The 25,378-nt window shown below is 43.6% G+C and overlaps 2 protein-coding genes across 2 annotated transcripts; both read right to left on the bottom strand.

The window, feature by feature from the left end:
• Nucleotides 1-2,996: 2,996 nt before the first annotated feature.
• Nucleotides 2,997-12,018, bottom strand: LOC139414109 (GTP-binding protein Di-Ras1-like). Its single transcript, XM_071161989.1, has 5 exons — nucleotides 11,686-12,018; nucleotides 5,405-5,557; nucleotides 4,801-4,971; nucleotides 4,479-4,583; nucleotides 2,997-4,214 (listed from the first exon to the last, which is right to left on the bottom strand). Exons 2-5 carry the CDS (start codon nucleotides 5,540-5,542, stop codon nucleotides 4,032-4,034), a joined length of 597 nt encoding a protein of 198 aa, XP_071018090.1. The 5' UTR covers nucleotides 5,543-5,557; nucleotides 11,686-12,018; the 3' UTR covers nucleotides 2,997-4,031.
• Nucleotides 12,019-16,037: 4,019 nt separating this feature from the next.
• LOC139414108 (receptor expression-enhancing protein 6-like) lies at nucleotides 16,038-21,564 on the bottom strand. The gene is made up of 6 exons (XM_071161988.1): nucleotides 21,380-21,564; nucleotides 21,135-21,293; nucleotides 18,905-18,998; nucleotides 18,634-18,772; nucleotides 18,383-18,551; nucleotides 16,038-16,928 (listed from the first exon to the last, which is right to left on the bottom strand). The coding sequence occupies exons 2-6, from the start codon at nucleotides 21,250-21,252 to the stop codon at nucleotides 16,891-16,893; spliced, it is 558 nt and encodes a 185-aa protein (XP_071018089.1). The 5' UTR covers nucleotides 21,253-21,293; nucleotides 21,380-21,564; the 3' UTR covers nucleotides 16,038-16,890.
• Between the last annotated feature and the right edge of the window lie 3,814 nt (nucleotides 21,565-25,378).

Genomic DNA, 25,378 nt, shown 5'->3' with positions numbered 1-25,378 from the left:
TGGCCAATCCCCCAGGTGTTCAACCAATGAGGTGAGAGATCTTCCTCAGGGCCCACCCCTTCTCTGATTATAATAATGTTCTGTGGAATCACAGTTGGCAGCTCTATCTTTTCACTCCTAAGAGAACCACACTACCCACAATCATATGAAGAGGGCAAAGGGGGCCATGATGTCACCATTCCCTAACGTTCCTAAATCCTCTATAGACTCTATATCCACCTCCAGCTATATAACTCTAATAGCTATTTACAGCTATATACAGATGTGGAGTGAAACTAATAGGAAGAGTACAACAGACAGGTTACAGGGTGACACAGCAGTGCAGAAAAAGAGACAATGTGCAAACCTCACGACACCCTACTCCCTATGTAGTGCACTACTTTTGACCAGAATCACATCAGGTGCCGCATGAGACACGCAGATAATGAGGTTTCTGTGGCACAGAGTACTGCTCTCTGTCTGCTTGGTATGCCTGTGTATTTATGTGTGTGTGTACTGTGTACAGTTTGTGTGTTTGTGTGTGCATGAGCCTCAGCAGTCTGACTCATGCAGAACGTGTGGGTCATCTCCACAGGGAACCTCTGACAGACACTTCATAAAACCGCATTAACACACACACTGAATATTGTGGGAGGATGGGGTAAAGGTGTCTGTGCTGATTCAAACTAACACTGTTGAGTGCACTACACACACACACACACACACGCGCGCACACACACACACACACACACACACACACACACACACACACACACACACACACACACACACACACACACACACACACACACACACACACACACACACACACACACACACACACACACACACACACACACACACACACACACACAACATACTAGTTTAATACTATTTGATGTAGAACGTTCCACATAATTCACTAAAATGTGGGTCAATCTGATCTGAATAATAGATGACTGTATACTTTATTATAGTTCTAGTGTAATACTGCACTATAACACTGTTTTCTAATCAGATCCAGAAACTTTTCCTGAGCATGTGATCTGAACAGGAACAACCCTGAGCCTTAGCTATAGCCTACAACTGGGGATCAGGTCAGGAGGTCAGGAAAACATTTGGGCCATAAGTATAACACAGCACATAGCAACACAACGTACCTTCTCAATACCCTATACACAGTGGTCACCAGGGATGTGGACCTTTCTCTTTCTAATTCAGTCAGTTCATTGTTTTTCAATGACAGATTTTTCCTTTCATGAACAGAATTTCAATGAATATTCTGAATTGAAAATGAACTCCAATCCCTGGTTGAAACTTGAATCAATTCCGTGCTTCTTTATTAGAGAGAGATATGAAGGGGTGTTTTCTACTTCTTTGGGTCCAACGGTGTTATTCCAGAAAGACAGTTTAGATCTGGGTTCCCTCACATAGTGTGTTCTAAATAGTACACTATATAGTGAATTACTAGTGAAGTACTTTAGATCAGAGCATAAAAAAGTAGTGCACTATATAGGGAACAGGGTGCCATTTGAGATGCAAACTTAACCTTTTTGTCTGTTTTGTTACAATACCGTGCTATATAACCAACCCACAGCCTTATGGTGACCTTAACACACGTTTAAATACTGTACACATTACAAGTCACCTGGAATAATAACTACAGGATAGCTGCTCCCTCCTTCCCCCACCTCTGTTCAAAATATATTGACAGTTATTTATTCTGCAAGATAGATAACGGAACATGGTAAAACAAAAACACAACGTCAATCAAATGATTGTGCTTTTAGCTCTCCTGTATAGTAAGAATTAGGATGACTTTGTCCATAAATGCTGATCTAGGATCAGTTTTGCATTCCCCCCTAATGGTTAAAGTTATGATTTGGGGAGTAAGCTGATCCTAGATCTGCGGGTTAGGGGCAACTTCCACCTGGAGTATATATTCTGTACTTTGACAAACAACCTTATTGCTTTACATAAACCAATAGAGGTGTTTGGGACAATAATATAATGACATTTACATAATAATAACACTCCTTTTTCATGTACATACTATGTAGGAATACACTTGGTAAATGACCACTGGTCTCCAAAAAGCATGTGTGTGCATTTATATTTGTGTGTGTGTGTGTGTGTGTGTGTGTGACATTAAGTGCAATGTGATGGTATTTGCATGGCATAAAACTAATCGAGTGTCTTCCCTCCGTCGAGTAGAGTCGTCACTCCATCCTCTCTGTGCTTCTCTGTGTACGAAGAGGATTCAGCAGCTTGGCATGGGAAACACAAAGCCAACAGAAAGGCTCCTCACATGAAACAACAAGGGCCAAAGCCAACCGACGCCAACATTCCCAGCGACATCATCCGCAGTATTCCCAGTCCAAATCCCACAACCACCTTTTCTAATACTTCTGCACATGTTCCAAGTCCACTCCAAACGTTTCAAGTCCATCGTCCGTCCAACCAAAGTCCAACTACCAAGTGTCCCAGGCAGACTTCTTAACATTTCAGTCCAACTACCAAGTGTCCCAGGCAGACTTCTTAACATTTCAGTCCAACTACCAAGTGTCCCAGGCAGACTTCTTAACATTTCAGTCCAACTACCAAGTGTCCCAGGCAGACTTCTTAACATTTCAGTCCAACTACCAAGTGTCCCAGGCAGACTTCTTAACATTTCACTCCAACTACCAAGTGTCCCAGGCAGACTTCTTAACATTTCAGTCCAACTACCAAGTGTCCCAGGCAGACTTCTTAACATTTCAGTCCAACTACCAAGTGTCCCAGGCAGACTTCTTAACATTTCACTCCAACTACCAAGTGTCCCAGGCAGACTTCTTAACATTTCAGTCCAACTACCAAGTGTCCCAGGTAGACTTCTTAACATTTCACTCCAACTACCAAGTGTCCCAGGCAGACTTCTTAACATTTCAGTCCAACTACCAAGTGTCCCAGGTAGACTTCTTAACATTTCACTCCAACTACCAAGTGTCCCAGGTAGACTTCTTAACATTTCACTCCAACTACCAAGTGTCCCAGGCAGACTTCTTAACATTTCAGTCCAACTACCAAGTGTCCCAGGCAGACTTCTTAACATTTCAGTCCAACTACCAAGTGTCCCAGGCAGACTTCTTAACATTTCACTCCAACTACCAAGTGTCCCAGGCAGACTTCTTAACATTTCACTCCAACTACCAAGTGTCCCAGGCAGACTTCTTAACATTTCAGTCCAACTACCAAGTGTCCCAGGCAGACTTCTTAACATTTCACTCCAACTACCAAGTGTCCCAGGCAGACTTCTTAACATTTCACTCCAACTACCAAGTGTCCCAGGCAGACTTCTTAACATTTCACTCCAACTACCAAGTGTCCCAGGCAGACTTCTTAACATTTCACTCCAACTACCACATCTTTCTTTCCCAGGTTCTCTTTCCTCGGATTCCAAGTCAGACATGAACCACTGCCCTTCCCTTGTTTTAACACTGAGCTAAAGTCTTAGAGGGATTGTTGATGGCACAAGTTCAACGTTTCTCCAGTTCAACTAATGATTTTAGAAGCCATTTTGAATGAGGAGTTAAGAGGATTCTCCATTTTGCATGATGACAGAGACGGTTAGGGGGGTATTACTGTCTGAGTCTTTCAGAGGTGCTAGGGAGGGAGGCCATGTATACATAGGATATGTACATTATGTTGGAGTGTCCCTAGTGTAACATCTAGTGACCTCGCCAAGAGGTTGGGACCTCACGGCGTAATGGCTGAGGTGTTGGACTGATGCTGACAGTTGCGGGTTCGAGTCGTGTTCAGACTACCCCCCCCCAAATCTTTTCACTACAGTGGGACTGTATGGATGTTTAGGACCCTGCTCAGGCAGACAGGAGATGAGAGAGGAGGATACTGAGAGGGAGAGGTATAGAACCCACCAGTGATCCTGAGGTCTCTTCACTCTCTTCTCTTTCTCTCCCTCTCCCATTCCTTCTCTTCTATCCTCACACTTTATGTTTTCCTTGTTACCTCCCTTCCTTCCTCCCTTCCTCCATCCCTCTCTCCTCTCCTCCTCTCTACATGACACTACATTTTCCCTTCAGTCTCTCAGCTCTGGACTGTTTTCCGGACCGTTTCCCGTCGATGTTGAGACTCATGTTTCTCTTCTTGTCCAGGTTGAGCAGCTCCTGGAACAGCTCGGTCACGTTGTGGTTGGTCTTAGCTGACGTCTCCATGAACGCACACTTCCACGTGGTCGCCTTGAAGACCACACAGTAGGATTATTAATAGGATTCATTTTATTATTGTTATTAACAGGAGAAAGTAGAACGGGAATTTGCTTTACAGTAATCGGCCCGACAATACCAGACCTGGGTAAAATATACAAATCAACTACTTTGAGGTGGGATTTATTTAACTTGGGGTTTGCACTTTTGTCACTATTCCAAACTGAATCGATATTTTAAAGTATTTGACATTATGTAGTTCTACTGAACCCAGGTCAGATGTTTAACGTTACCGACCTGTGCCTCTCCATCTTTAGTCTCCACCTCTCTCTGGGTCTCATCACTCTTGTTGCCCACCAACATGATGGGGATGGCCTCTATGCTCCCCTTTATGGCTATCACCTGGAGAACACAAGGAGAGATTACAACACATAGTCACCCACACAGTCACACACACACAGTCACACACACACAGTCACACACACACACACACACACACACACACACACACACACACACACAAACACACACACAAACACACACACACACACACACACACACACACACACACACACACACACACACACACACACACACACACACACACACACACACCTACCTGTTGGTAGATAGGTTTGAGTTCCTCCAGTGACTGTTTGCTGGTTACAGAGTAGACCAGTATGAAGGCATGTCCTTTAGATATGGACAGCCTCTGCATGGCAGGGAACTGGTGACTGCCTGTTGTATCAGTTATCTGGAGCGTACACACACTCTTATCACAGCTGATCACCTGTAGACACACACAAACATACACACACAATTAGTATCATTAGGATAATACATGATCATTCATTGAAAAACAACATTGCTTATACTCAATGCTCTTTTGATCACTAAGTTGGATCATTTGACTTGGTGCATCAGATCAGTGGATAAAATAGCCCTCTGGACACACTATATATGGTCATTACGTCTATACATCAGATAAAGCAGTTGGCCTACTGCCCATCCCTGATTACCTGTCAATGCATCCTTTTGTCTGAAACGACACCCTATTCTCTGAAGTGCACTATGTTCAGGCCATGGTCAAAGTAGTGGACTAAAGAGGGATTAGGGTGTTCCAGATGCAGCCTCGGTCTTCCTTCCTCTCCTCCTCCTCCTCTCCCTGTCTCACCTGTCGATAGGTGTCCTCCACAGTGGGAATATAGTTGTCCCTGTCTCACCTGTCGATAGGTGTCCTCCACAGTGGGAATATAGGTGTCCCTGAAGGTGCCTTTAACGAAGCGTAGGACCAGGGAGCTCTTCCCCACTCCCCCCGCTCCAAACACCACCACCCTGTAGTCATTACTCTGCTCAGGCATGCTGCCCCCTACTGCCTGGGCACAGGTATTAAAACAAGAGAGAGAGAAGAGAGAGAGAGAGAGAGAGAGTTATGTACTGTATGTACATACAGGCCACAGGCCACATGTACTGACTCCAGGTAGAGACAGACACATGTACTGACTCCAGGTAGAGACAGACACATGTACTGACTCCAGGTAGAGACAGACACATGTACTGACTCCAGGTAGAGACAGCCACATGTACTGACCCCAGGTAGAGACAGACACATGTACTGACTCCAGGTAGAGACAGACACATGTACTGACTCCAGGTAGAGACAGACACATGTACTGACTCCAGGTAGAGACAGACACATGTACTGACTCCAGGTAGAGACAGCCACATGTACTGACTCCAGGTAGAGACAGACACATGTACTGACCCCAGGTAGAGACAGACACATGTACTGACTCCAGGTAGAGACAGGCACATGTACTGACTCCAGGTAGAGACAGACACATGTACTGACTCCAGGTAGAGACAGACACATGTACTGACTCCAGGTAGAGACAGACACATGTACTGACCCCAGGTAGAGACAGACACATGTACTGACTCCAGGTAGAGACAGGCACATGTACTGACTCCAGGTAGAGACAGACACATGTACTGACTCCAGGTAGAGACAGACACATGTACTGACCCCAGGTGGAGACAGACACATGTACTGACAAGGGGGTATCCTTGATGAAACAAAAGCTTTTAACTACCGTTAACTTACCACAACTCATCTTTCTGTATCTGAACCTATTCCTCAAATACTATTCTGCATTCTTGGCAGTGTGTGTGTGTGTGTGCGCATGTATTATTGAACAGCTCTGGGGCTAAACCCTGTTATAAGGACCTCTAACACCAAATGACAACACTGGAATTACAATCCCACTTCAATCTAGAACAACACCACTAGGTGCAGACATACTAATATTTATGGACCAATGTGGGAATTTCAGTCTAAAGGTGCCCGTGCGCGCACACACACATACACCACACGCGCACACACACACACACACACACACACACACACACACACACACACACACACACACACACACACACACACACACACACACACACACACACACACACACACTTTCGTCCTTGACACTAGGGCACAGAGATTGATGACACTCTTACCAAATGGGACTGTCTCACTCTGACCATCTTTCTTTCCTCCCCTTCTCTGATGAATAGAGATGGAAGGATAGAGTGCTTTAATGAATGAATAGTGTAAATGCATCTGGACCAGCCTGGACCAGCCCAGCCAACTCTACATTAGGAGATCACTTTGGCACAGACCAATACTCCTCTACTCAGCATTTGTCCATCTCTCTCTTCTCCTCATCTCTCCTCTCATCTTCTCCCGTGTGTGTGTGCCTGACAGTCTCAGTGGTTAGCTTCCTGAGAGACTGACTGTCTGTCTGTCGCACACACACCTGTCAACTTTTTGTGTATGTGCAAATGTGCGTGTCGCCCCTATGAATGAATGCAGTTCCACACACACCCTTGGCTGACTTCTGCTGGCAGATCTTCTCTCTCTCAAACACACACACACACACACACACACACACACACACACACACACACACATACACACACACACACACACACACACACACACACACACACATACACACACACACATACACACACACACACACACACACACACACACACACACACACACACACACACACACACACACACACACACACACACACACAATTCCATACAGATGTATAGAATGGAACCAAACTCTGACTGGGTTTCTCCTGTTCACATCTAGTCACACACTGCTTCAATGCTTCATCTGTTCTGTCTGTGGGTGTGCATGCATGCGCGTGTCTGTGCATGGGTGTGATGGAGAGTGATGCAAACAGAGGAAATTAGCATTAAAATCTTGGTGTCCCGCATATATATATTTCACATTAGAAAGCTTTGTTTGTAGAACATTTAAAACCACTTCTTAACCTGTCTTCATCCCAGTTCTAGACAACAATCCCTTCATTCCATCAATTCAACAGATTTCTCCGACATTAAGATGGGCTTAGTGTGCGTGTGTGTATGTATATACAGTGGGGCAAAAAAGTATTTAGTAAGCCACCAATTGTGCAAGTTCTCCCACTTAAAAAGATGAGAGAGGCCTGTAATTTTCATCATAGGTACACTTCAACTATGACAGACAAAATGAGGAAAAAAAATCCAGAAAATCACATTGTAGGATTTTTAATGAATTTATTTGCAAATTATGGTGGAAAATAAGTATTTGGTCACCTACAAACAAGCAAGATTTCTGGCTCTCACAGACCTGTAACTTCTTCTTTAAGAGGCTCCTCTGTCCTCCACTCGTTACCTGTATTAATTGCACCTGTTTGAACTTGTTATCAGTATAAAAGACACCTGTCCACAACCTCAAACAGTCACACTCCAAACTCCACTATGGCCAAGACCAAAGAGCTGTCAAAGGACACCAGAAACAAAATGGTAGACCTGCACCAGGCTGGGAAGACTGAATCTGCAATAGGTAAGCAGCTTGGTTTGAAGAAATCAACTGTGGGAGCAATTATTAGGAAATGGAAGACATACAAGACCACTGATAATCTCCCTCGATCTGGGGCTCCACGCAAGATCTCACCCCGTGGGGTCAAAATGATCACAAGAACGGTGAGCAAAAATCCCAGAACCACACGGGGGGACCTAGTGAATGACATGCAGAGAGCTGGGACCAAAGTAACAAAGCCTACCATCAGTAACACACTACGCCGCCAGGGACTCAAATCCTGCAGTGCCAGACGTGTTCCCCTGATTAAGCCAGTACATGTCCAGGCCCGTCTGAAGTTTTCTAGAGAGCATTTGGATGATCCAGAAGAAGATTGGGAGAATGTCATATGGTCAGATGAAACCAAAATAACTTTTTGGTATAACTTTTTGTTGCATCCAAAGAACACCATACCTACTGTTTTATTTTATTTTTTTTATTTTACCTTTATTTAACCAGGCAAGTCGTGTTTCGACTGGAGGGGCAGAACGACAATGTACCTTGTCAGCTCGGGGGTTGCATCCAAAGAACACCATACCTACTGTGAAGCATGGGGGTGGAAACATCATGCTTTGGGGCTGTTTTTCTGCAAAGGGACCAGGACGACTGATCCGTTTAAAGGAAAGAATGAATGGGGCCATGTATCGTGAGATTTTGAGTGAAAACCTCCTTCCATCAGCAAGGGCATTGAAGATGAAACGTGGCGAGGTCTTTCACCATGACAATGATCCCAGACACACCGCCCGGGCAACGAAGGAGTGGCTTCGTAAGAAGCATTTCAAGGTCCTGGAGTGGCCTAGCCAGTCTCCAGATCTCAACCCCATAGAAAATCTTTGGAGGGAGTTGAAAGTCTGTGTTGCCCAGTAACAGCCCCAAAACATCACTGCTCTAGAGGAGATCTGCATGGAGGAAAGGGCCAAAATACCAGCAACAGTGTGTGAAAACCTTGTGAAGACTTACAGAAAACGTTTGACCTCTGTCATTGCCAACAAAGGGTATATAACAAAGTATTGAGATAAACTTTTGTTATTGACCAAATACTTATTTTCCACCATAATTTGCAAATAAATTCATTAAAAATCCTACAATGTGATTTTCTGGATTTTATTTCCATTTTGTCTGTCATAGTTGAAGTGTACCTATGATGAAAATTACAGGCCTCTCTCATCTTTTTAAGTGGGAAAACTTGCACAATTGGTGGCTGACTAAATACTTTAATATACTGTAAGCGTGTTTATGCATGTGTGTGTGTTACAGATTGCTCTACAGGGGTCTAGGCTTAGCAGCTAATCATTGAGCTTAACCTCTCTGTTTTCTGGACTGTCTGCATTGACCCAATTCCCAGGTCTTAACTTAGCAGCATGCCTCCTTCACACACACACACACACACACACACACACACACACACACACACACACACACACACACACACACACACACACACACACACACACACACACACACACACACACACTAGACTATGCTGATCCTGACATACACAATCCATGCTCCTGCTGGTCAGTATCTGGGGGACATGCAGGAGAGAAGCAGACAGACAGACAGCAGGAGAGGAGCAGACAGACAGACAGCAGGAGAGGAGTGGACAGACAGACAGCAGGAGAGGAGCAGACAGACAGACAGCAGGAGAGGAGTGGACAGACAGACAGCAGGAGAGAAGCAGACAGACAGACAGCAGGAGAGGAGTGGACAGACAGACAGCAGGAGAGGAGCAGACAGACAGACAGCAGGAGAGGAGTGGACAGACAGACAGACCACAGGACAGGAGCAGACAGACAGACAGCAAGAGAGGCACAGCACTTCAACCAGTGTGAGCCGAGGTGCAGCCAAAATTCACATGAACATTAAAGGAAATAGGTGCCACTCATAAAAACGTGTTTATTATACTTTCAGGACACTCATGTGCCATTCTTAGAAAGGACATCAGAAACTCAGGCCCTTGCTGGTCACCATATCCCCATGCTAGAAAGGACATCAGAAACTCAGGCCCTTGTTGGTCACCATATCCCCATGCTAGAAAGGACATCAGTAATTCAGGCCCTTGTCGGTCACCATATCCCCATGCTAGAAAGGACATCAGTAAATCAGGCCCTTGTTGGTCACCATATCCCCATGCTAGAAAGGACCTCAGTAATTCAGGCCCTTGTTGGTCACCATATCCCCATGCTAGAAAGGACATCAGTAATTCAGGCCCTTGTTTGTCACCATATCCCCATGCTAGAAAGGACATCAGTAATTCAGGCCCTTGTTGGTCACCATATCCCCATGCTAGAAAGGACATCAGTAATTCAGGCCCTTGTTGGTCAGCATATCCCCATGCTAGAAAGGACATCAGTAATTCAGGCCCTTGTTGGTCAGCATATCCCCATGCTAGAAAGGACAGTAGTAAGAACAATTACTAACCCTAACTCTGATGTGTCCACTCATCATAGCTCAGTCCACAAACGGTTATGATGCAACCATAACGTGGGCATGGAAGATGACACACACATTTCCTCCAACACCCACCTACACACACTCAGCCATGGTCCAATCTCTCTTTACTACCATCTGCTACACTACAAAGCTTAATCACTGGAATTACTGTCATCCCTCCCCCTCTCCTTCTTTCTCCCTCCTACTATGAACCCAAACAAACACAAGGACCGGGAACAAACAAACAAACAAACACACACACACACACACACACACACACACACACACACACACACACACACACACACACACACACACACACACACACACACACACACACTCTTACAGCAAGGATAGTCATGGAAGAAAGCCTGCCATAAACAGCACACATAACGTTAATCGGGCAAGCATACACTGACTGTCCAGATGGACCCCCTGAAAATATGAAGCGATTAAAAATGGTTTAGCATTGGCTTACTGTTAGTCAGACTGTGAGTCACGTTGCCATCATGTTGGTGGAATGTAGCCTACTGTGTGTGTGTGTGTGTGTGTGTGTGTGTGTGTGTGTGTGTGTGTGTGTGTGTGTGTGTGTGTGTGTGTGTGTGTGTGTGTGTGTGTGTGTGTGTGAGTGTGTGTGTGTGTGTGTAATAATGCATGTCGGGCTTGAAACAGGGTATGCTATAGGGAAATAAGAGTTAAAAACGACCTCGTTTGTTGTCAGTGGGTCTAGAATACGACATCACAGGCTAACCTACTCTGCCCCTTTCATTCATAAAATACCACAGGAAGAAGAAACGCCATCTCGCTTTGGTGGCATAATTTCACAGGCGCATCACATCCTCCAAATCCTCAAAACGAGACATGTTAGATCCCTGCATAGAATATCATACTCTCTCCCTCTCGCGCATTCCTGACGATATTTCACACCGTTTATGACGCAGTAACAGCAACATACATGTACAGATGAATTTTAACATATGGTAGAAATAACATGAACGGTTTGCAATCAAAAAACTGCTGCCCCATATTTACCAAGGCAAGAATCGCGTGCGTAACCGTCCAAGAGAGGCAACGCCACACAATATCAACATTCTCTTACTGACATAGACTAACGGATTTGTCAAAAGATGGATCTGGTTAAGTGTTACATACCTGAACTTGATGTGTAGTCCTGTTTTAGTGGCTGTCGTCTGACAACACGTTTGTAAGGCAAAACGCTGAGTTTTAAAGCATTTTATACTATTCATGTAGAAATCTCATGTCGTCCGCGAATTCACAGCCCGTGTTCTCTCTCTCACTATCTCTCTCGTTGTTGAAGCTATATTTATCTCTTTCTCTCTCTACTTGATATTCCCATACACTACAGTTCTAGTGCCACGATGTCTTTCTTCCCTCCCTCTATCGGTATGTCTCCATCTATACCAGTCTCCATCGATCCCTCTATGGCTTGCGGATCATCGCGTCATCACACAACACTCATACACACACAGAAACGCACAGATAGGCCTAACGTTTTAGCGACTGAAAACGCAGGACAGGCACGGTTTCGTGAATTACCGAGTTTTTATTTCAGCATATCAAGTGAAGTCATACTTTAGTCAGATTGCCGAATTAACAGCTAAATATGTTTTAGCAGTAAACTGAAGAAAAGGACCCTTCTAGCTGCATCCCAGTGTCCCTCCATAGCCGCAGGAAGTAGGGGTGCTGAAGATGATCTCCACTTATTTATAGCCTATAGCTTATATTTTGTGGTTAAACAAAAATGGTCGCTAAGCCTACTGCATGATCAGACCTAACCATAAAGGTCTATTGCTTTTTTATTTGCTAAAGGCACAGTTTCAAATTAAAGTCAGCTGTCAGATTTGGGTATCGTTATTAAAGACTTTCAGGTTGATGCTTAAACCACAGCCCATTCAACTGTTACCCAATAGTCCTTTGGCGCCAACTGCTTGGGTAGGGTCCAGTCATCCACAGCCATACACAAAGTTCAGTAAACTTTTTCAAATGTAGATCCTAGAATGCCATCTTGGCATAAAAAATTTAAAGAATCACATTCTGAGTGGACATTGGCATGGAGTGTAGAGGTCGACCGATTAATCGGAATGGCCGATTAATTAGGGCCGATTTCAAGTTTTCATAACAATCGGAAATTTATATTTTTGGACGTCAATTTTGCCAATTTTGATTTTATTTATTTATTATTATTTATTTTTTACAACTTTATTTAACCTTTTTGGCATTTTCACTTTTGGATGAATAGCATGCACAGAGTGAACTGCCTCCTACACAGTCCCAGATGCTAACATATGCATAGTATTATTAGTATTGGATAGAAAACACTCTTTCATAAATAATGAACTTTATGGAACAAATCAGTCATTTATTGTCGAACTGGGATTCCTGGGAGGACCTTCTGATGAAGATCATCAAAGGTAAGGGAATATTTATGGTGTTGTTTCTAACTTTGTTGATTCCAAAATGGCGGATATTCCTCTGGCTGTTTTGGGTTCTGAGCGCCGTTCTCAGATTATGCTTTTTCCGTAATTTTTTTTGTTGAAATCTGACACAGCGGTTGAATTTTTAGAAGAAGTCTATCTTTAATTCTGTGAATAGCACTTTTATCTTTTGTCAATGCTTATGAGTATTTCTGCAAAATCACTTGATGTTTTGGAATCAAAACATTACTGCACGTAACGCGCCAATGTAAACTGAGATTTTTGGATATAAATATGCACATTATCAAACAAAACATACATGTATTGTGTAACATGATGTCCTATGAGTGTCATCTGATGAATATCATCCATTACAAAAAACAATCAGTCAATCATAATCACTAGTTATAACTACATATGGTTGATGATATTACTAGTTTATCTAGCGTGTCCTGCGTTGCATATAATCGATGCGGTGCGCATTCGCGAAAAAGGACTGTCGTTGCTCCAATGTGTCCCTAACCATAAACATCAATGCCTTTCTTAAAATAAATACACAGAAGTATATATTTTTAAACCTGCATATTTAGCTAAAAGAAAGGTTAGCAGGCAATATTAACCAGGTGAAATTGTGTCACTTCTCGAGTTCATTGCATGCAGAGTCAGGGTATATGCAACAGTTTGGGCCGCCTGGCTCATTGCGAACTAATTTGCCAGAATTTTACGTAATTATGACATAACATTGAAGGTTGTGAAATGTATCAGGAATATTTAGACTTAGGGATGCCATCCGATAGATAAAATACGGAACGGTTCCGTGTTTCACTGAAAGAATAAACGTTTTGTTTTCTAAATGAGTTTCCGGATTTGACCATATTAATGACCTAAGGCTCGTATTTCTGTGTGTTGTGTTATAATTAAGTCTGTGACTTGATAGAGCAGTCTGACTGAGCGGTGGTAGGCACCAGCAGGCTCGTAAGCATTCATTCAAACAGCACTTTCGTGCGTTTTGCCAGCAGGACGTCACTGTGCTTCAAGCATTGCGCTGTTTATGACTTCAAGCCTATCAACTCCCAAGATGAGGCTGGTGTAACCGATGTGAAAGGGCTAGCTAGTTAGCGGGGTGCTGCTAATAGCGTTTCAAACGTCACTCGCTCTGAGACTTGGAGTAGTTGTTCCCCTTGCTCTGCATGGGTAACGCTGCTTCGAGGGTGGCTGTTGTTGATGTGTTCCTGGTTCGAGCCCAGGTAGTGGCGAGGAGAGGGATGGGAGCTATACTGTTACACTGGCAATACTAAAGTGCCTATAAGAACATCCAGTAGTCAAAGGTTAATGAAATACAAATGGTATAGAGAAAAATAGTCCTATAATTCCTGTAATAACCTAAAACCTCTTACCTGGAAATATTGAAGACTCATCTTAAAAGGAACAACCAGCTTTCATATGTTCTCATGTTCTGAGCAAGGAACTTAAACGTTAGCTTTCTTACATGGCACATATTGCACTTTTACTTTCTTCTCCAAAACTTTGTTTTTGCATTATTTAAACCAAATTTGACATGTTTCATCATGAGGCTAAATTGATTTTGATGTATTATATTAAGTGTTCATTCAGTATTGTTGTAATTGTCATTATTACAAATATATATATATATATATATATATATATATATTTTCTTTTAAATCGGCATCAGCTTTTTCTGGTCCTCCAATAATCGGTATCGGTGTTGAAAAATCATAATCGGTCGACCTCTAATGGAGTGTGTGGTGTTTGCAGCACCCCAGGACCAGGTCACCAGGACTGGAACTAAAGCTTTGAACCCTGTACATTTTAGCATTTTATGTCTATCCTTGCTTCCCTAACTTTCTGCCTCTCTCACCATCCCCCGCTTAGGTGGCCACCAGTCTGTGAGCCTAAGCGGGGGATGGTGAGAGAGGCAGAAAGTTAGGGAAGCAAGGATACAGACATAAAATGCAATGGGCCAGGATCTAACCACCAGTCCACACACTGACCCGCCCACCAGACCCCTCCGATCCATCCACTCCAATGTCCTACCCTGCGATCACTCCACCATTTCTCATGGCTGTCACTCCTACCTACCCTGTTGAACTCCCTGTTTTACTGCTGTCTTAACCCCATGTATTTCCCTGTAGCCTACTCTAGCTTGCCCCTTCATGTTGTGTCAATGTATACTCTGTATGCCTGCAGTTTGTTTCTGATTTCTTTGCCATTTGTTTTACATTATAATTTGGATTGTAAAGTGTATTAAGACATGTTTAAATGCACTTTAAATAAAGTGATTTGATCTGTATCTCCCCAGGACCAGCGCTGGAACTAAAGCCTGTACTACCTGTAAAGAGTGTTTGTCTCCCTCCGTCAGTGAATTAGAGTACTGCAAGGCCTACACACCACAGTCCCCCAGGGAATCTCAAGACCACACACACACGTGTGCATGGACAGCAAAGGCAGTCTCCAGAGTAAGGGAACAGCTGGGGAGAAAAGCCTCAGGGAGGAAGGGAGAGAGAGTACAGGATGAGTTAGCAGAGCATTGCATGTCTATCACCCCCAGTCTGGCCTCTATGGTTTGATTAAAGAAAGTGCATTTAGACTTGCCAGGTTCCCACATTACTACACAAAACAGAGAAAACACCACAGTCCCTGTGGCAGTGTGTGTGTGGCCATTATCAGTCTGTCAGTTTAGTCAGACATGACACTCCCAGCATGGACACAAGAGCCATCCCATTCAGACTCCTGAGCGTTCACCAAAACGCATCCCGAATGATTTAACTTCCTGTATACCAGTAAATGTACTGTGCACAGGTCAACTCAACATCTTGGTGCAGGGCTATTCCACTCCAGCCTTGACATATGCAGTACTGCTGGTTTTCCTTTCTCCGTGGTAGTTCAATTGATAACATAGGGTGTATGACAAAGTAGGATCAATGTGTTAGCCATCTTTCCTAAATAGTCTGAAATAAATTCATATTTCAGAATTCGTAAAGAACTGAGAAAGGCACGGTGTAACGGACTCCAGTTGAGGAAAAGCGTGAACAGAGTACAAACGGCACACAAGTTCCAGTTTGATTTATTAAAGATGAGAAGAGACCGTGCTAAACAAAAATACTTTCTAGTTCAGTTTACATACATAAATATTCATTTTGTTCAGGCAAGGTGATGGAGTAAACATCTTTGGCACAGATCTGCAGACATTGTGGAGACATGCTACTGTATGCACTAATTACAAGAGACTGAAATAACATGGCTACTTTGTAGGAAATGACCCAGCTCAGAACAGCTCCATCCAAACATACCCCTTAGCATCTACTCCCTAGACACTTCCATTAGCCCTACTGGTACCATGTTTCCCAATCCATTAATATAGGGACATTTTTGTTCTAGCCCAGCACTAACCCACCATCTGATTTATTGAATCTGGTGTGTTAGTGCTGGGGTAGGTCAAAGGGGAATAGGCTAAGGGTGGATTTGTGAAGTCAACATGGCTCCGTCGAGAGAGAGTCCGCTGATTCACAGACGTCTACACACATGGGTTTCCTGGCAGTAGGCTACAGATTACATGAAGACATTCACATTGTTTAGAGGTCAGATGGATTGTGTAGTGGCTACCCTAAGCTTCTGGTTGCATTCCATCCAGTCTTTAAAAACAGTCATGCTGTGCAGATTATCAGATGCTACAATGCCTGGATTATCGGAATCTCATAAGATTGATACATGCGACTTAAAAAGACAGACTAGAAAGCAGAAAATGCCTTTTCCCTTTTCTGTTTGCTGCAGGGTGGTCACCGGCAACTGATCACATGACAGGATCCATTACCTTCCTTCATCATGGGACATTACACATGATGTGGTTCTGTGTGTTTAGTGTAGTCGAGGTGTCTGAGGCTTGTGGTCATACATCGGTCTGTCACTGGTTCTTGTCATTCAGGAGGGCCTGGTTGACAGCTGGAGAGAAAAACATTAGTTATTAGTTTGACTGACAGATCTGGTGACCATGTGTGTACAGCTAGATTTACATTGCTGAGATGCGGGATAACTAAGTATCGTACTTGATGATTGTGGACTTCAGGAAACAGCAGAGGGAACACCCCCCTCCCTATCCACATCGATGGAACAGTAGTGGAGAGGGTAGCAAGTTTTAAGTTCCTCGGCATACACATCACAGACAAACTGAATTGGTCCACTCACACAGACAGCATCGTGAAGAAGGCGCAGCAGCGCCTCTTCAACCTCAGGAGGCTGAAGAAATTCGGCTTGTCACCAAAAGCACTCACAAACTTCTACAGATGCACAATCGAGAGCATCCTGGCGGGCTGTATCACCGCCTGGTATGGCAACTGCACCGCCCTCAACCGCAAGGCTCTCCAGAGGGTAGTGAGGTCTGCACAACGCATCACCGGGGGCAAACTACCTGCCCTCCAGGACACCTACACCACCCGATGTCACAGGAAGGCCATAAAGATCATCAAGGACATCAACCACCCGAGCCACTGCCTGTTCACCCCGCTATCATCCAGAAGGCGAGGTCAGTACAGGTGCATCAAAGCTGGGACCGAGAGACTGAAAAACAGCTTCTATCTCAAGGCCATCAGACTGTTAAACAGCCACCACTAACACTGAGTGGCTGCTGCCAACACACTGACACTGACTCAACTCCAGCCACTTTAATAATGGGAATTGATGGGAAATGATGTAAATATATCACTAGCCACTATAAACAATGCTACCTTATATAATGTTACTTACCCTACATTATTCATCTCATATGCATACGTATATACTGTACTCTATATCATCGACTGTATCCTTATGTAATACATGTATCACTAGCCACTTTAAACTATGCCACTTGTTTACATACTCATCTCATTTGGACATACTGTACTCGATACCATCTACTGTATCTTGCCTATGCTGCTCTGTACCATCACTCATTCATATATCCTTATGTACATATTCTTTATCCCCTTACACTGTGTACAAGACAGTAGTTTTGGAATTGTTAGTTAGATTACTTGTTATTACTGCATTGTCGGAACTAGAAGCACAAGCATTTCGCTACACTCGCATTAACATCTGCTAACCATGTGTATGTGACAAATAAAATTTGATTTGATTTGACATTGCTGAGATGCGGGATAACTAAGTATCGTACTTGACATGCGAATTAGAGTTCGGAGCAGTCCGACTGCTTCAGATGCCTTTTCTGAAGCAGTCAGATTCTCACAGATCATTTTTTAGCTCAACGTGCAGTCACTTTACATTTGAACGAGCCATGGGTGACCATTACTCTAACAGTATTAATTTGCCTCGGCTATGTTGGGGGGGAAAACTGAGGTGTCGGGCGCTGGGAATGTCATTTCCACAATATAAATCTAACTTGTGTGTCTGTGCCTCACCTTCTTTAGTGACAGTGTCAGCCATGTTCTTGGCCTTATCACTCAGGTTGTTGACGACACTGTCCAGGGTGGCCTGGTGTCTGAGGAACACGGGACGGACCACACGGTAGTAGAGAATAGCAGAACCGTTCCACGTCACCGGAGCCATACACCACACCAGGAACAAACACTGTAGGAAAGGGGGATTGAGAGAGAGATTCTATGATGATGTTCTTTTGGCCTCCTGTTTATTGAATGTTACACACAAGTACCTTGCCAGCATAGTAGAAGGGGAACCAGGAGAGGAAGATGTCAGAGAAAGCCTCTGCAATACTGAAGAATCCGTAGACCACCCAGTAGGTCAACCACTGAGTGTCATCCTCTTTCTTCTTACTCTCTATGGCCTTGATTCTGATTGGACAACAGGAAAAGTGATGAATGGAAATACATAATTTAAATAAATAATGTTTAACCCTTCACCTGGAGCATATGATGTGAGCATCATAACACCACTTCTTATATATGTTTTGAGGTGCTACTTACGAGAGGTACGCTGGGTAGACAAAGCCAATCAGGTTACAGAGGAGAGAGGCTCCATAGCCAAACAACAGATACAAACTGATCAGAGAGACCACACCTAGAGACAGAGAGATTCATACCAGATATCTGTCAATCTGGAAACATTTCAAAGCATCTTCATATAATGAAACGTCTGTGTGTTAGAGCAGGATGTTGGATGAATAAACAGGACAAGGCGTCATGTGAAACAATTAAAACGCTGACATTGACAAATTCAACGTTGATGTACATAAGACACCTAGTGTAACCATGTGGAATATGAACCATGGAACAGAAGTGAGATTCCACAGATACTGGTCCGCTCTAACCTAAACCAACAAACTAGCAACTACATTAACCTACAGCCGTGAACGTCACGGTCTGTCAAATGAACCCTTCAAACATTTCAGTCAACGAACGTACAATGGATTCCCATGTAAAAAAAAAACTAGGCTCAATCTGAGTTTTAGAGCTGGACAGAGATAAGGAGACAAGCAGCTGCTGCCTGCTATTGTAACCCTAGCAAGCAGGAAAACGGCTTTTGTTTGGTTTAGCGCCTGTTTGCATAGGGAAATCATTTAGACCTATGGCACCAGGCTTTTCCTCTGCAGGTTGTCACATCAGTTATAGTACAATACACCAATCTAACCAAAAATCAATACACCTCATGATCTTTAAGACTGATGACCAGTGTCAGTTATGGGCAGAAGGCTATATATGGTCACAAAACTATGATTTGGAAAAGCAACGATGGGGCACATTGAAATTAATCTCAAATGTGTCAATGGTGTTTTGTTAAATTCCTGATTTGGAGTGCATCCAGTGTTGGTCATCCACAAACATGCTGCCACTCCCCACATACGGACCGGGACGCTACAGACATCAAAAACCCATTCTCCATAACAGGAAAAACAGAAGAGAGGCTGTTTGAATACCTTGCTATAAGAGTCCTTCATTGCCATGCTGCTTGAAGTAGCCAAGTCGCAGAGTAAAGCCAAGTCGCAGAGTAAAGCCAAGCCGCAGAGTAAAGCCAAGCCAAGTAGCAGAGTAAAGAGGGTTACATAGGCAGACCTGTCAACCTTGGGAATTTCCCTGAGCCCTAGTTTGGACATGACAATAGTCCTAGGCATCATTAATATAGTGACTAGCCAGTGCCTTCCCCTTCCTCCACCCAACAGCTTAGGTTGCCCAGTGGACAACGTCTGAATGGTGGTGATGTGATCAGAGTCCCTCCACAGGCAGCGGTAGTGCAGACAGTCCCTCTCTGACGTTGATGGAAGACTAATGGGCTGGGGTTCCTTCTCCAGAAGAGCTAAACTACATAGTATAGCCTACCGGAAACTTCTCTAAGCTCCCGGTACTGAACACACATTGGCAATAGAGAATTTCACTTCATACCTGACCAGACCAAGGCGCACACACCTCTAAGGTATATTGACACACACACACTCTTTTTTTGCATATTATGTCCAGTTAGTTCAGTAGTAAACAGAAAGCCCATCACTGCCCAATGTAAAATTATGTTGTTGCTCTCGGGACAGTTCCATTAACATCAGTACTGGCAGACCTTGTGTCAATAACACCTAAAAGGACAACATAACAGAACTAGCCTAGTCTCAGATCTGCTCGTGCTCTTGTCAATGTCAACAATGTCAGTGAATGAGTAGGCATTACGGCACAAACAGACAGGCACAACCTCTGAAGGAGCCCAACTCAACTGAAGACAGCAGGTCACCTTAAAATCTACCATCTCAACATAGCAGTTGGTATTTCTGTAGGAGGTACATATACACCCCTTGGCTAGGGACCAGCTGCTAGCTAGACATTAGAAGCGGCTAAATCGACCACTAACAGTGGATTAACTGTAGTCTAGGCCTCTCTGACCTTCGCGAGTTCAAATGAGTGTCGAAAAATAATCTTGTTGGCAGCCTAGGCCTATATGGTCATCAAGTCACGTTAAAACAATATTTGGTCTGGTGACACCGTTCGTCTTCTGTAGTTTGTTTGTGTTAGGCCTAACTGGGCTAGTTTGCGTTACCGTTTATCAGCTACAACGGTTGCTGGTAGGTTGGTTGGTTAGTTAGTTGTTTTGCTGACATGTCACATTAACGGTCATATGTGCTGACCTTGCCAAACCAGCCAACGTGGCAAAACGAGAAAGTGGCAAAGTCTGGCAAAGTCCTACATTGCAAGTGGATTTAATATAAACTATTACCTGAAGCGATATATTTCTTCTGTATCCCAGTTTTCTCCTCCACCGTTGCTAGGAGATCTGTCACAAAGTTATTTTTATTCAACAAAGCCTCATAGCGGTTATGAAGTTGGGCAAACATTGTTGTGGTGGCGCCGTGTTGTTGATGTTTGGATGCGTAGCCTACACAAACCCAACCAAATTGTCACGGTCAATTTTTAACAAGCGAAAAACGTTCAAACTTTAAACATATGAAATAAATGACACACCGAATTATTAGTGCGCGACTACAAGCTGTTGGGAATATGATTCCAGGCGAAGCAAACGAGCGAGAGGGACGAGTTTTATTAAGGTACAACCAATCAGAAAACGACTTTGTTGCCAACTAGTTGAAGCAACAGGTGATGAAATTCCATTTTTATTGCCGGCAGTAAAGTCCAGTTAACCATTATGCTCCTATTATCTGGTGAGTGGTGACTTTTATACTTTTCTGTTATTGCTAGGGTCATGTATTTTGGACTATGTCATGTGACCTAGATTTGAACATTTATTTGAAGCTTTTTCCAAAAATGAGAATTAGACCAAAAATGAAATAAATAGTTTGAGGATGGTGCTGGACTATCTGTCATAAAAAGAAAAGGGGACAGTTTGATGAAAAAGCTTTAAACAAAGGTTAAAGTCCAGGTCATGTGACATGATTGTCCAAAACACAGGGCCCTAGTCATTGCACATCTATCTAGTTATTTATGTCAAAAAAGCTATAGAAGAGCTTACAGGGCCAGTCTGGATTCTACAAACAGCTGACCCTGCCACTGTTTGACAAATAACTTTATTCTCTGTCTGAACTGAACTTCAGCATGATGCCATTTTAGCACAAGAGGGCACCATCAACCTGCAAATATGAGAGTCATCACTGTACAGTAGTTAGTAAGGCTCCTGTTGGGCTAGGCATCACCTGTAGGCCTACTCATTTGTGCAGTCTGTTGGATCCTGGCTATTAACATTTGAGGGATGGTATACCAGCGGGAGGTTCATCCAAAAATCAAAAAACATTTGGGCTCAGCTTGACATAACACTTTGGATGTAATATAATGTCTGACACATGTTTTTATTTGGTGGTGAACCTACCCTTTAATACATGATTTAGTTATCCTCCTATAGTTGACCCCTAGAATGGAATGACTCATAGCTAACAGCAAAATAACAGATATAAAAGTTATCTCTGTCTCCTCTCTCTCTTTCACACCCAGCAGGTGTGTTTGCCGATAGAGGGGTGTTTTGCATAGCTGTTGTGCCTCACTGCTCCTGACACTAAGACTGCAGTGTTATCATCGTTGTGTCCAGTCAGTCTTCTTAGAGTCACAGATGAGGAAGATGCTGATCATGCTAGCGTTCCTCCTGACTCTCAGCATCTCATTGTGGTCTACTGGTTTTAACAGGTTTTAATGGGCTTCTATATGTTTGCACGTGGAACACGATTCCAATGCCTTTATTTGGATTATTGTGACTACTCAAAGCAAATTATTCACTGTTTCCATTTCAGAGTCATCTGCACAAAGTGTCCGGAATCAAGATGATAAACCAATGTCTGTTCGTCTGGGAGAGTGTTTATATCAGTGCTGTTGCAAGTTCAACCAGTATTGGTGATGGCATGAGCTGGTACCTGCTGAAATCTGGACAGGCTCCTAAACTCCTCATCTATAATGTAAAAACCCTTCAGTCTGGAACACCATCTAGATTCAGTGGCAGTAGATCAGGTACTGAGTACACTCTTACAATCACTGGTGAAGAGCTGAAGATACATGAGATTATAGCACCCCAGAGCTCTTCACACAGTGATTTTAGAGTCATACAAAAACCTTGCGCAGTCAGACTGCACAGAGACTGTACTGCTGTCGTTCGCACCTACTGCGGGTGCCGAGGGGCAACAGTCATGACATGGAAAACTGGTCCACTGAACACAGAATTGAGATCCTCACACAGCGTTTGACAGTCCCACACCAGGACAACGCTACTCATGACAGGAGCATAGGTCACACAACCACCTCCTCTACACAACCATAACCATTACTTCACCTCCATATAGAAACCACCACTTCACTACCACACCATTGACCTTCCTCTGTCTGCTTTTTCTCTGTTTTTATTTGATTTGTAGCTAGCTCTCCAGGACCAAGGCTACAACTAAAGCCAGAACTGCCTGTAAAGAGTGTTGGGCTCCATGTCAGTAGGAGAAAAGCCCCAGGGAGGGAGGGAGAAACAGGGATTAGTTAGATATGCAATGCTCTGCTAGCCACCCCAACACACACAGTCTCATGAGGACCGTTACAGAAAGGAAGACCCAGAGTTGCAGCCCAAATAAATGCTTCACAGAGTTCAAGTAACAGACATGTCTCAACATCAACTGTTCAGAGGAGACTGTGTGAATCAGGCCTTCGTGGTCAAATTGCTGCAAAGAAACCACTAATAAAGGACACCAATAAGAGGAAGAGACTTGGTTGGGCCAAGAAACACGAGCAATGGACATTAGACCGGTGGAAATCTGTCTTTTGAGTCCATGTCTTTGTGAGACACAGAGTAGGTGAATGGATGATCCCCGCATGTGTAGTTCCCATAGTGAAGCATGGAGGAGGTGTTATGGTGTGGGGTGCTTTGCTGGTGACACTGTCTGTGATTTATTTAGACTTAAAGGCACACTTAACCAGCATGGCTACCACAGCATTCTGCACCGATCCGCCATCCCATCTGGTTTGCACTTAGTGGGATTATTATTTGTTTTTCATCACACCTCCAGGCTGTGTAAGGGCTATTTGAACAAGAAGGAGAGTGATGGAGTGCTGCATCAGATGACCTGGCCTCCACAATCACCCGATCTCATCCCAATTGAGATGGTTTGGGATGAGTTGGACTGCAGAGTGAAGGAAAAGCAGCCAACAAGTGCTCAGCATGTGTGGGAACTCCTTCAAGACTGTTGGAAAAGTATTCCAGGTGAAGCTGGTTGAGAGAATGCCAAGAGTGTGCAAAGCTGTCATCCAGGCAAAGGGTGGCTACTTCATCAAATATAAACACTTTTTAATAACACTTTTTTGGTGACTACATGATTCCATATGTGTTATGTCATAGTTTTGATGTCTTCACTATTATTCTACAATGTAGAAAATAGTACAAATAAAGCCTTGAATGAGTAGGTGTGTCCAAACGTTTGACTGGTAATGCATATGTCAAATCATCTTCATATCATGATTCATCTTCTTTGTGTGTGTGTGTGTGTGTGTGTGTGTGTGTGTGTGTGTGTGTGTGTGTGTGTGTGTGTGTGTGTGTGTGTGTGTGTGTGTGTGTGTGTGTTAAAGCGGGATGTTGGATGAATAAACACAAAGGTGTCGCGGGAAACTCAATTAAAATGCTAACATTCAAATTAAAAGGTAATATATGCAAATAAGACACAGAAATATCTAGTGTAACCATGTATAATGTGAAACATGGAACAGGAGTGTGAGATTCTACATATACTGATCTGCTCTAACCTCTAAAACCGACAGACTAGCAACTACATTTACTCTGCAAACCAGGCCCAGGGAGTGTACCCTACAGCCTTAAACGTTTGTCTGTCCGTCAAATCAATTATTCACACGTTTCAGTCAACGTAGCCTATGTACAATGGATTTACCCCCCCAAAAACTTGTCTAAATATGTTTTTGACAGTCCGAGCTGGACAGAGACACAAACAGACAAATAGGAGAGAAGCAGCTGCTGCTAGACAGCAAGTAAATCATACATTCAGTGGACAGTTTATTAGGTACACCCATCTAGTACCGTGTCCTTTGCTTCCAGAACAGCCTGAATTCATTGGGGGCATGGAAACGTTTGTCAATTGGTATCAAAGGACCTAACGTGTGTCAGGAAAATATGACACCTCCGCCACCAGCCTGTACCTTTGACACCAGGCAGGATGGGACCATGGACTCATGCTGCTTACTCCAAGTCTTGACTCTGCCATTAGCATTACGCAGCAGGAACCGGGATTCGTCGGACCAGGTAATGTTTTTCCACTTCTCAATCGTCCAATGTTGGTGATCCTGTGCCCACTGGAGCACCTTCTTGTTTGTTTTTTTACTGTTTGTTTGATTTTGCCTGTTTGTGGCCCGCCTGTTATCTTGCACAATTATTGACATTCTCCTTTAACCGCTCATCAATGAGCTGTTTTCACCCACAGGACTTCTTCTGACTGGAGGATTTTTGTTTGTCGCACCATTCTCAGTAAACCCTAG

This window comes from Oncorhynchus clarkii, chromosome 7 (assembly GCF_045791955.1).
Source record: "Oncorhynchus clarkii lewisi isolate Uvic-CL-2024 chromosome 7, UVic_Ocla_1.0, whole genome shotgun sequence".
Classification (NCBI taxonomy): domain Eukaryota; kingdom Metazoa; phylum Chordata; class Actinopteri; order Salmoniformes; family Salmonidae; genus Oncorhynchus; species Oncorhynchus clarkii.
The sequence above is the reverse complement of the archived record's forward strand: the minus strand, read 5'-3'. Positions and strand labels throughout refer to the sequence as shown.